Raw genomic sequence first — 12,263 nt, 5'->3', positions numbered from 1 at the left:
ATCTTGGTCAGGGTATCTGTTTGGGGGAGAGTAGACACTGGGCACCGTCTCAACCATTCAGGCCTCTGCAGACTCACCGGGCTACATGCGGTCTCCATAACTTGCTTCCATTCGAACATGGTACTCCTGGCTCTCTGAATGCCTCCCAGGAGAAATGGACAGTCCCTAATTACTCTGCCTCCTTTTGACTTTCCAGACAAAAGAAGACCAGATCCAAGTGATTGGAAACCTCAAGAATATCTCTATGGCATCCAGCAAGCTGTTGTTAGCTGCCAAATCTCTCTCTGTAGATCCAGGAGCCCCCAATGCAAAAAATCTCCTGGCTGCTGCCGCAAGGTAAGAAGGGAAACAGAATGTGCTTTCGTGTGTGCTTAAATAATGTCACTGTTGTAGAGCCATGCCTGACATCCTGCTGCGCTTCTGTCGCTGAACACAGACGAGCTGCTGTTTCTCTGTTGTCAGAGGTAGAGTCGTGACTCTGGCATTTGATTAAACTGGCTTATTTTCATGTGCTTTCCCCCACTAAAGAGGTGTTCTGTCTTCTACAGCCTTTCAGCTTGCTTAGGCTTCAGGCCCCCATTGATTTATAAACATGATGGCTTAAATAGACATTTTTAAAGTAGTGTCGTATCTTTGGGATTATGAATGTAATATATGCCCACTGGAAAAAAAAATGAGAAAATATTGCAAAGTACAAAAAGCCCACAACACCCAACGACGCCTTCAACATTTCTTGAGCGCTTACTATGTGCCTGGCATTGATGTTAATTAGATGGATTTAAACATAATCTGTTTGTCACTTGCAGAAGGGCTCCAGTTTAGGATGAATGGGGTAGGGGTGGGAGTAAATTGTTTGGGGAGAAATATTAAAACGTGAGCCTGAGTTCTGGATGTTGTCCGTGTCCTGCTTTCCCGTTGTTTTCACCCGAGGAAGCGGTTAATACAATACAACATCTGTTCTACGGCCACTGTGGCTCACTAACGGGTGATTGAATGCTGGTACGTGGAGAAAGTGCAGTGACAGCCCAGGCAGATTTTGTGTAAGCAAACCCACACTCATTTTCCTGAACCAAGAGTGTAGTGTGTTGCATGTTTCTCTGGTCCTGTAGGCATGCATGTTTTCGTAGCATTCTTTGACATAACTTGATACATGGGAAAGCTAACAGCAGTAGCAGATGAGATGTGGGCAACTAGAATATATAGTATAATTGGAAGCCTTTTCAAAATGTGAAGATTAGTGATTCTTTTCTTTTTTTTTTTTTTTAAATGTTTATTTTTGAGACAGAGACAGAGCATGAACAGGGGAGGGTCAGAGAGAGAGAGGGAGACACAGAATCTGAAACAGGCTCCAGGCTCTGAGCTGTCAGCACAGAGCCGGACGCGGGGCTTGAACTCATGAACCGCGAGATCATGACCTGAGCCAAAGTCAGGCGCTTAACCGACTGAGCCACCCAGGCGCCCCGAAGATTAGTGATTCTTAAAATGCATAGCTTGAATTCTACTTCTCAGTTTTTCTTTTTAAACTTGACTTTGCTTGCTTGCTTATTGGTTTTTTTCATGTCTTTCTCCTGGGTGCTCAGTGCCTGTCTCTTCAAGCTAAGTTCAGACTCAGAGCTGAATTCTAGTCCAGGCTCGAATGTTTGGCACGCTTGGTTACATTGGCTGGAGTGCTCAACCTGCCTAAACTTTCCCATCTGCAAAATGGGGGTATGTGCTACATCATCCTTAGGTTCTTGTCCATTCTCAGTATTAAGGTATCTTGGTGATAATGGTTAAAACCTGTCTCGTCCTCTCTTGGCTTGTAGTGCTTTTTTTTTTTTTTTTTTTTTTGGCGGATGGTGAGGCAATTAGATAATTTTAGAGAATTTCCCTTGAAAACAGTTATCCTTAGGTGTGTATACTTTAGCTTCAAACAATAGTGAGAGCCACTAGGAGTGGGAAAAAAAACCTCCCCTCTCCCCACTTCCATCTTAGGCTTTGTGACTGTGCCAGTGAGTGAGTGCCCTCCTAGGGGCAGGAGATGAGAAAGGAAGGAGTGATGTCTCCTCTGTTGAGCAGCTGTTTCTCATATAAAACCTCTCTTGATTCCTCTTTTTCCTACAAAGACCCTTTGGATAAGGCAACTGATGTTTCCAGGTATCCGAACTCAGACGTTTTTCATTATCTTCAATTTTTTGCGTCGTTTCAAAATTATAGTTTCCAACTTAGAACGCGCTGTTCACTTTCCTAAATTGTGGGAAGAAGGGGAGAGTGTAAACTGAAAGCCAGATAAGGAAGGAAACCCAGGCCCTCAAGGAATATTGCTGCTGTCCTGGCTCTGTGGGTGTCTGAAGGCCCCCTGGTGGTGACATTGAGGAAGGGCCCCGGAGACCAGGTGATAAAGCTTTCCTTGCCTCTGTCCTGGCTTTCAGCGTTGACAGGGAGTTCCCAGCCTGATGGTTTCATAGCCAAGTACGTGCTTTAAAACCATCACATGAAGTGATTGTGCTGGCACATTGTCCTTGGCTTTGTGGCACATGTTGGGAAGCTGTGCTCCTTGAGGAGGTTTCCCAGTGGAAACTTCCTGCCAGATCCCCTGAGTCAGGCAAGCTCCCTTTTGGAGGTAAAGCTCTGCACAGCTGGGGTGCATGCATGCATTCATTCATCCAGCTAGCAGATTTTTCCCAGATGCCTGCTATGGGCCAGGTCCAGCCTTGGATGCTGGGCTCACACCGTGAATACAACCAGGATGGCTCTGGTAGAGTTAGGGCAGAGGGCACACACACACAGCATGCTCACCCCCTTCCATCTGGACTTGGCAACAACCCTGCATGTAAGTGCCCTTGGAGTTAAGAACCAGGTATCTTACTGCCACTGCTCTCCCTATTCTTGAGACACCAAGCCCTGCCTGTGTGTCATGTGGATGACACAGTAGCCCCAAGGATGCCATTGTGAGGACCCAGACCTGGACCAACTCAGCCCTGTCCTGCTCCCGTGTCAGCAACCTTGAATCCTTTATTCGTTATGGTCTCCAGACTCTTTCTTCTCTGGAAGAGCAGTTGAGTATGACCTTTTCCTTTGTTCTCCATTCTGCATCAGAGCCCAGGTGCATTTGAGGAGCCCAGTCCTTTGGTTTTTGATGCTTAGTGGGGATGAAGTCCTTTTCTGTTCAGTGCCCAGTTTGTTTATCTTCCTGTACAGTTGGTGAGCTCAGACTCTCCTCTGATGAATTGGGTAGAGCTGGAAACCCTTTGTCAATCATTCATCAGCTTTTTCCCTGACCAGGGGCTGGTCTGATGCTCCCTGAACTTAGCCAAAGAAAGGGAAAACCAGGTTGCAGTTGCAAAAGGTGGGGGGAACATCGTACCTCTAAGCACCTCCCCTCTACCACTGCTCACACCACAGTCACCCTGGCTAGGACAACTCCCAGCTGAGAAGACTTTATGCCCACCACTGCCAGCTTTGGGACCCAGCCAGTCTTTCAGCTGCTTTCCTGTCCCCTGAGGGTTTCTTAGAACTTTGTGAGTGATTCCTCTTCCTGGGCTGCCCTTTGTTTTGAGGTTCCTGCCAGGCAGGCTGCCTCCTATCTCCAGACACAGTGAAAGAGGATCACCCAGCAAGCAGCACTTCCACACTATGAAATAGGAAAATATAAACTAGGCCGTGTGTTGGTCTCCTCCAGAATGTTCTGTTTCTTTTTTTTTCCCAAATCTGGATCTCGCTCAGGCCTGACTTCTCTGATTGCTGTGGCCTCCCTGGAGCTCTCCCTTCCATGAAGAACCTGTGTCCTCCGTCAGTGCTGCCTGCGAGCCCAGAGTGTATCTGGCCTCTGGGAGGTTCAGGATCCTGTCTGACGTGCTACCCCCATCCCTGCTTCCTTTGGCTCGCCTTCTTTGTGCCTTATCTGTTCATTATCCTGCCTCTCCAACCGGATTGCAATCACCTTGCTTTCCTAGAGAGACAAACTATAGTGTTATTTTTTTTAATTCTCATGCCTTATGCAGAGCAGGACCAGGGAATATGCACAGGTGGAATTTGGGGGCTCTTTCTCACCTTCTTAAGGACACTGTCGCTTAAGGAAGGGAAATGTCTGATGTTGCTGTTTTCCCAGCCAAGCTCCTTATTAGATGATTTGTGCTTAACAGATCATCAAAAGCACAAATTGGTCGATTGTCTTTCTTACTGCTGGCACATCTCCATATCTGTTTAAAATTTCCGGGCTGCCTGGGTGGCTCAGTCGTTTGAGCCTGCGACTTCGGCTCAGGTCATGATCTCACGGTTCATGGGTTCGAGCCCCGCGTCGGGCTCTGTGCTGACAGCTCAGAGCCTGGAGCCTGCTTCGGATTCTGTGTCTCCCTCTCTCTCTCTGCCCCTCCCCCACTCACGCTCTTGCTCTCTTTCTCTATCAAAACTAAAATAAACATGAGAAAAGTAATAATGAAATTTCCCTCCAGAGCTCCCAAACTAGTTGAATCAATTCAGTATCTCTAAACACTAAACAACGTGTAGGTTAGAGAGTCTTGTTTTAACATCTGAGGTTATGGATTTCAATTTTTTTCTAAAACTGAGAATGGCTAGATATGCCTAGATAAAGAACAAAATACAAGGAAACACTCACTACTTCTAGATGGTGGAATTGTGGCTATTTAACTTTTTTGTATTAAAAAAAAAAAAACTTGTGTAGCTTTAATCATTTTTTTAATTGTATAAAAAGATTACAAAAAGTACAGTTTAGGCCTATACATTATGACCTTTAATGGGAACCCAGAATTCTCTTGTAGACTCGACATTTATTGAGTCAGTCCTTTATCATTGCACATTTGGGGTGCCTCCAATTCTTTGATCTTATAACTCACTGCTATAGTTTGCAACCTACAAATACTATTTATCACTGTCAAATCTGTGTAACTGTTTGCCTCTGGGCCACTCATTTTATTATTGGGCTCTTTAATCCGGACTAAAATTGGGAAAAACAATACCTAAACCATGCCTCTTAGCCATCGACCATTCAGACTTCAATGCTGTGCTGCACTTGTATGGATTATCCAACCACAAACCTTTGGTCTCTTGGTGTTTTTTGACCCCAAGTTTTTACTTGAAAATTTTTCACATCTGAAAAATAGTCAAAACAATAGGACAATAAACAGCTCTGTATTCTTTGGGTTCATCAATCGTCAACAGTTTTTAATGGAAAAAATCTTTATGTGAAGACTAGGTTAAAAAAAAAAAAAGCCAGATAAACAGGAAACAGGGAAAGAAATAAGCTAAATGGAAAGCTTGTGTGATACGTAGAAATATCCGCCACATGATCATGTCATCACAGTCAAGGGCATTCTGCACCCTTTGTTATGCTCCTGCATGCCGACCTGTCCACTCAGAAGTATGTCTTGAAGCCTGCCACATGGAACATGGAGTTGGATCCCTGAGAGACCCATCTAGAGAAGGCATCATGGACCACACCCTCCAAGATGCCCAGAATTAGATTGTCCTGCTCCCAGTTGTTTCTGTGTTGGCTTTGCACCATGGAGAACACAGTTGCTTCCTTACAACACCTTAATTAAACACCTTGCCCCCCACATAAATGAATTGCTGGAGTTCATCGTACAAAGACTATTTTGGGATTCCTTCGTGAGTTCAGGAATGTTTTTTTCCTCTTCCCATCCACCCTAGCTAAATTTAAAATTCAAAGCAGTATCTCCTCATCAAATAATTAAGCTGATTGCCTTTGTGCATTGGCAACATCATCTTCCATCAAATGTGTTATTCTGTGGGAAGCTGCAAAGCCAATTTAATAAAATGAGACATCTTTTATATTAGACCGCGTTAATGATGAACAGCAAGTGTGCTGTTTTGTTTTTGTTTGTTTTAAGTTGCGAGTTAGCTGCAGTGGTTAGTAACTATGAAGAGAATTGAGGGCCTGCCGGAGTGTAGACCAGTGATGATCTTACGGAAAAAAATGGTTGTGGATCTGGCTTTGGAGGCAGATAGGCATGGGTTTGAGTGTTTTTGCTCCTTACTTATAGCATCCCCCTAACGAAGTCTCTCCCATCTCTGTTTTTTTCGTGTCTAAAACACAGGCTATTCAATTTTAAGACTTGCGTAGGATAAAAACAGTGTGCTATTGGCAAAGGGTTAGACACATAGGTCAATGAAATAGGGTCCAGAGGTAGACTCACATAAATAAGGCCCAGGGATTGTCCACAAAATTAGAAAAGCAAGGCCATGCAGAAAGAACAGCTGTTTTCAGTGAAGGGTGCTGAAATAATTCGACTTGCATAAGCCACCCTCACCCTCACAGAAAAAGAACCTGGACCCATATTTCACACCTTATTAAAAAATTAAAATGGACCGTGACTGTGTAAATGATCCATGGCCTAACCTAGGCAGGAGGTAAGCATAGGTTGCCCGGGAGAGGTGGAATCCTTTCCAATATAGAAAAAACTCTGAGCTGCCTCTCAAGTTCTAAGAAGAATAGAAACACGTGTAAAATCACACGAGTCTTTAATTCCTGTTAATGTTAAAGAAAAGAACTATTTTAAACAATAATTTGGGGACAGCTTCTAGGAAGTAGCAAATCATGTAGAATTTCATGGAAAGAAGAGATTTTAAAATTATAAGCACAGTTTACTATATGCCCGCTACGTTTTAAGATACATAAAACCTTCCAAATGATACAAAGACTATCCCAAATAGCCTAGCTCAGATCATCTTATTCCTTATGGGCTGCTAATGAAGGATATTTTAAAACAGTGTTAATATGATTTCTTTGCTATTTGCAACTTGGTTGTAAGTTCTTTCCTGTGAATATGCTAAAAGATAGTCCTACTTTCTTAAAATAACTATTAGTACCCTTTAAAGGGAAATCAAATGAATAATTACAGGCAGAGTGGGGGCACTCATTCTATCTTCCCTGGTTGTGGTTTATTTTGGTCATTCAGAGCCTTGTGGAAGAGCCCGCATGGGGACCCCATCCTTTAATTTTTTTTGAATGTTGACTAATTTTTGGGAGAGAGAGAGAGCCTGAGCAGTGAAGGGGCAGAAAGAGAGACACGGAATCCAAAGCAGGCTCCAGGCTCTGAGCTGTCAGCACAGAGCCTGACGCAGGGCTCGAAACCACAAACCACGAGAGATCACTACCTGAGCCGAAGTCACACACTTAACTGACTGAGCCACCGAGGCTCCTGGGACCCCATCCTTGACAGTGATTTACTTGTATTTTTGGTGAACCAGAAAACACTGTTGGGGAAATGTTGGTATTCACAGAACAAAACAAAACCCTTTACCTGTTTCTGTCCCAGAGCTGTGACAGAGAGCATCAATCAGCTGATCACTCTGTGCACCCAGCAAGCTCCTGGCCAGAAAGAATGTGATAATGCCCTGCGGGAGCTCGAGGTAAGTCCCTGTGAAGGCTGCTGGGGATTTAAGAGGGTGTGGCTCTCTGTCCTTTCTGGAAAGGGTCGGTTTCTTCTCTGTTCTTGCCTTATATCCTTCTTATAAGACTGTTGGGGCCAGAGTTTCAGTCTGAGTGGGAAGGAATCAAAGTTAGATTTGGTAGGAGTATCATTTCTGCTTCCCCTTTTTCCACTAGGATGAGGGTTAATTTGTTCAAGGATTCTCTGTTTCAAATAGGAAGAGGCCTGGGTGCAGGCTGAAGATGGGCACTTTCCACCTAAAAAGTTTTGGAGTTGTTACACTGGGGCAGGTGGGAGAAACTTGGATAGATGTTCTTTTTGAGTAAAAATGACTTTCCCATTCATTTTATGTTAGTCACTGTAGGGGGCACATGAGTGGAAACCCAGAAGTAACACCTGTTACAGGATCAAGGCGATGGTGGGACCCCTAGTGGCCCAGAACACAGTGTGGGTGCTCTTCAATTTATATTCAGGCTCAGGGTTTATTTATAATGGAGGATTCATGTCTGCCTGTAACATGTATGTGGGTAAATGGAAAATCATCGTGCCTACTTGTATGTAAAGCAGTCTTAAGCAGTGCACGTTATATTGAAACAGCCAAAGAGATAACTCAATAGATAGGGGTTGGTTGTACCCCATGTACCTTTAGTTTTCTGGATGATTAGCATGGGAACACCCACCATGCTTCTGCATGGTTTGATTGAGGCCCAGTCTGCTGGAGACTATAGGCCAGGGTGCACAACTGGAGGTGAGAAGAGGCTTGTTACCACTGGCCTAAAACATTCTGAAAGCAGTGGAGGCTGTCCCCTACATTGGGTAGATTACTGCCCTATCCTGGTCTGTTCACATCCACAAATAGGATATGTGAGCTGGGTCTAAGATCTGTGGGCACAGATGCAAATACTCTGCCCTTTCACTGTATCCTTGGTTGCCAAAATTAGGACTCTTTCAGGGTTGCTGTGACTAAAACAGTTTTTATTGTGTGAAGAGTGGGAGGAGGATCTTGAATGAAATGAACTTCTTTATGCTGCCCTCTTTCCTGAGATCTTTAACTTAGTAACTCAGCAGTTTCCATCATGACGTCCCCAATCCTTGGTAACTCAACGATGGTGTCTTTGTTGGCTGTGCCCCCAAAGGCTGCTGGGTTCTAATGTACATTCTCCCTCGCTGGAGAGGAGGCTGGATGGCTACATCCCCATACTCGCCTCCCCTGGAAAATTCCCTCATATGTGATTGTTGGGGATAATTACAATCTGAGAGCTAGCGAAGATTTTCAGTGGAGTGGAGACAAAGGAGCAAGCCCCATACCCGGCTCCTTGATGGATACCTCAACGGGAGTGAATATTTTCTATATTTTGTGAATTAAAAATAAATGAACCATCTCAGTGGACAGTTTGGAAGGGTTACCTTCTTTCATGCCTACTCATGAAAAGCTTCCAGAACTGAAAACTAAGGGTTCTCCTCATGAAGTAGAAATGAGTTAACGTGTCCTTGAAATTTAAACTCCTTGGAGTTATTCAGCAGAGAAATTGTGCTAATTGACTATTGTCGGGCATTAGCTTTTAGATTTTCTTAAGAAAAAAATCTCTCCCTTTTGTGGATACCATGCTTCTCCTCCAAATGTGTGAGCAGGAGACTCTCCTCTCTGTCGAAGCTAACCTGAGACATCCTCCTCCTTGCCGTCTGTGTTTTTGTTGCCAGCGGAAAATCTGAAGTCACAGATAAAACCCTTTAAATTCCTTTCAAGAATCTGGAGACATGAGTGATCATGACCAGAATTCTCTGTAGGGAGGGGAAGTTGTTAGTTCATATGACGTTGGATTTCTCTTATTCTGTAACACTGGCTTGCTTTTGAAGTTGTGTTTTCCTTCTGTAGACTGTCAAGGGGATGTTGGACAATCCTAATGAACCTGTTAGTGACCTCTCTTACTTTGACTGCATTGAGAGTGTGATGGAAAACTCCAAGGTAAGGCTGTCTGTGCTGTTAACATTCCTCCTCATTGTGGGGAAAAATCTAGATGGTTTTGTATGTATCTGCCTGCAGCCACTCTGTGTGACTATATCATCATGAAGCCTCACCATGAAGCCCTTTGCTCAAATGCTTCTTAAGCTTGGCTGCGCCTCGGAATCACCTAGGGGTCTTGTTAAACACAGATTACTGGACCTTACCCCTGAGTTTCTGATTCAGTAGATCTGAGGTGGGGCTGAGATTGTGCATTTCTGACGAGTCCCCAGGTCCCTGCCAATGCGGTCCAGAAATAACACTTTGAGATACAATGGTTAGACCATATCATGGATGAGTCTTACAGTGAGTCGAATCATAGATTTCTTTCATTTGGGACCAACTTGCAGGGGAAAGCCTGTCAGTTAACCCTGGCTTTTATGAGACCCTCTTGTGTGTTCTTTTTGCCTTCCATTGATGGCATGCATTCTTGAGGGGACTGAAAAACTTGGAGTTTTGTGGGGGAGGTAGGAGGAATGGAAAATCTAAATAATACAGTCGTTTGTGTCCCCACCCCCTGCTAAACCTTAACCTTGCTCAACAGAATCTTATTTCTTAGTATTTACTTGGATATGGGTGGCAGTTGCGGGTGGGGAGGCTAAATAGACTTCTCAGTGGACCAATAATGATGGCTTAAAAGGTTGAGAAACACTAACTTGTGATGGTAATACCGGAGTTGTTAAGAATGCTTCAAATCCACATTGCAGTGAAATACAAGTGAGAGAAACAGATAATGAGCAGCTGGCAATGCCAAGTTCGTGCTTGGAGCACAAGTGTGTGTTTGTCTACATCACTCTTATGTTAGCTCTGGGGACATGGCACATCTGTGTTGTGATGTCAGGACTGGCTTGCTGTGCATTGGGCTGAGACTAGAATTTGCTCCATCCAGCATCCTTTATGGAGTTATGGATTGCCTAGGCAGGCTGCATATGTTTTACATACTTTGAGCCAAAGAAACTCTTCCTTAAAGAGGGATACAGGGTTATGGAAAGGAAAATAACTCATATAACAATACCTTCTAACTTCTTTGTTTTGCAAGTCTTTATGTAAACTGGACTGTTTGGTATATCGAAACATTTTTAGGGAATTTCTTTTTTTTTTTTTTTTCATTCCACCATCTGTGACTCTGGAAAGTAGACTAGGACCTTTCCTCTTGGGGCGTGATGAGGCCCAGAGAAGACAGAACACCAGATATGGGGCAGGTGTCCTGCCTCTGCCCATGTGCCTTCTATGTGACTTTCTGTAGGATGCTTGACCTTTCTGGGTTAGATTTTAAATATTAAACTCCCTTTTATCTGTTATTTTAAAGACCTCTGGGAAAAAAAATACATCAATGATTTTCAGAATAAGGGGAAATACTTAAAAAATTAGGAAATAGTCTTAGTGTTCAGATCACCCATCTGTGTGTGTGTGTATGTGTGTACTTTTTAACAAAAACATATTTAAATTTTGCTGTCAATGAGTAAGTAAATAATATTACCTAGAGTATGTCTTCTGCTTCCTGGGTGTGACTACCTACAGTTTACGTATCTGATTTTTATATTCTGGGACCTAACAGTTCTCAGTTTAGACCACTAACTTGTGGCATGCCCTATACAGATTTTACTTTATTGATTCGTGTATATACTAACTATGTCTCTTTGAGATGTAGGTAACTTTTAGATGAAAGGTTCATACTTTCATTTCACTTCTCTGTATGGAACAGAAATGATAGAATTCTCTTAAATCTCCTCTTAATGTGAATAAAGAAAAATAATGGCAAATACTGTCAATGAAGTCGCCTTGAATGTTAAGCTCAGAGAGTATCACTGGTTGGTTGTTTTGTAGGTTCTGGGCGAGTCAATGGCAGGGATTTCACAGAACGCCAAGACCGGGGACCTCCCTGCCTTTGGGGAGTGTGTGGGGATTGCGTCCAAGGCCCTCTGTGGGTTGACAGAGGCTGCAGCCCAGGTAAGGGACTGGCCCCCAGGCCCTATGATGCAGGCCTTCTAGCCTTAAGGCCTATGTCCTTCGCTTGTGTCCCATGGTAGATTGTGGATACCGGGAATATCAGATGTCTGGGGTGGGGGGTGGGAGGGTGGGAATGGGGGAGCTCCAGCTGCAGGGGAGTACCAGATCCCTGTGGAGAGTGGGGCATGGGGGAGCTCCAGCCACAGCTCCTTCTCCAACCACCATCATAGAAACCATGGTAAAGGTGGAGATTCCTGTGATGGCTGGGGCATTTAGACAAAATATCAGCCAGTTACCCCCCCAGGAGCAGAGCAGCCTGGCAAGGACAGTGAGACCCTGAACACTGCAGACCCAGCATAAGGGTTCAGAGGCCAGATGTGTGTGTGTGTGTGTGTGTGTGTGTGTGTGTGTTTAAGACCATTTTTACAGATGAGTTGTTATGAGGAGAAAACAAATGGGTATTACATAATTCACATTCTCTCTGAAGCTTTAAAAATGCAAAAATCTTAGTCATGCTCTTTTTAGGATCAGAGGGAGAAAAAAATTAGATACCATCCTGCCAAGATGTGATCGGGCATGTTCCTTGCTTTTGTTCAACTGTCCTGTGCATCTCTGATAATTATTGGGTTCATGTGACTGAAGCTTCAAAAATTGTCAGCATTTACCTTGAAGGATTTGTCACTTGACAATTACCTTGAGCCCGAAAGATTTTACTGAACCAAAGGGAAACATTCCCTACTTTGGGGGATGAGATTATCTTGCCCCTCAAATCTCACAGGAAATGACTTAAGGTTAAAATTCCCGCTCACAGATTCATTGTCTGCCTGTGATTTGACTAACCCATCCAAAGCGTTTTAAAGAGAAGACCTTCTCTTAGAGCCTCTTGTCCTCTTAGAGAGCAAATACTGCCTTTTTTTGTT

At 43.9% G+C, this 12,263-nt stretch overlaps 1 protein-coding gene across 10 annotated transcripts in view; it reads left to right on the top strand.

Moving 5' to 3' along the window:
- The window catches only part of TLN2 (talin 2), a 433,652-nt gene that overhangs the window by 322,749 nt on the left and 98,640 nt on the right, over positions 1-12,263 (top strand). For all 10 annotated transcript variants that reach the window (XM_027067412.2, XM_027067414.2, XM_027067413.2 and 7 more), the window contains 4 exons: positions 197-336; positions 7,278-7,371; positions 9,268-9,357; positions 11,221-11,343. In XM_027067412.2, the coding sequence (XP_026923213.1) occupies positions 197-336; positions 7,278-7,371; positions 9,268-9,357; positions 11,221-11,343 (447 nt within the window). The remainder of the gene's footprint in view (positions 1-196; positions 337-7,277; positions 7,372-9,267; positions 9,358-11,220; positions 11,344-12,263) is intronic.

Source organism: Acinonyx jubatus, chromosome B3 (genome assembly GCF_027475565.1).
Source record: "Acinonyx jubatus isolate Ajub_Pintada_27869175 chromosome B3, VMU_Ajub_asm_v1.0, whole genome shotgun sequence".
Taxonomy (NCBI): domain Eukaryota; kingdom Metazoa; phylum Chordata; class Mammalia; order Carnivora; family Felidae; genus Acinonyx; species Acinonyx jubatus.
This window is presented reverse-complemented; position numbering and strand designations above follow the sequence as displayed.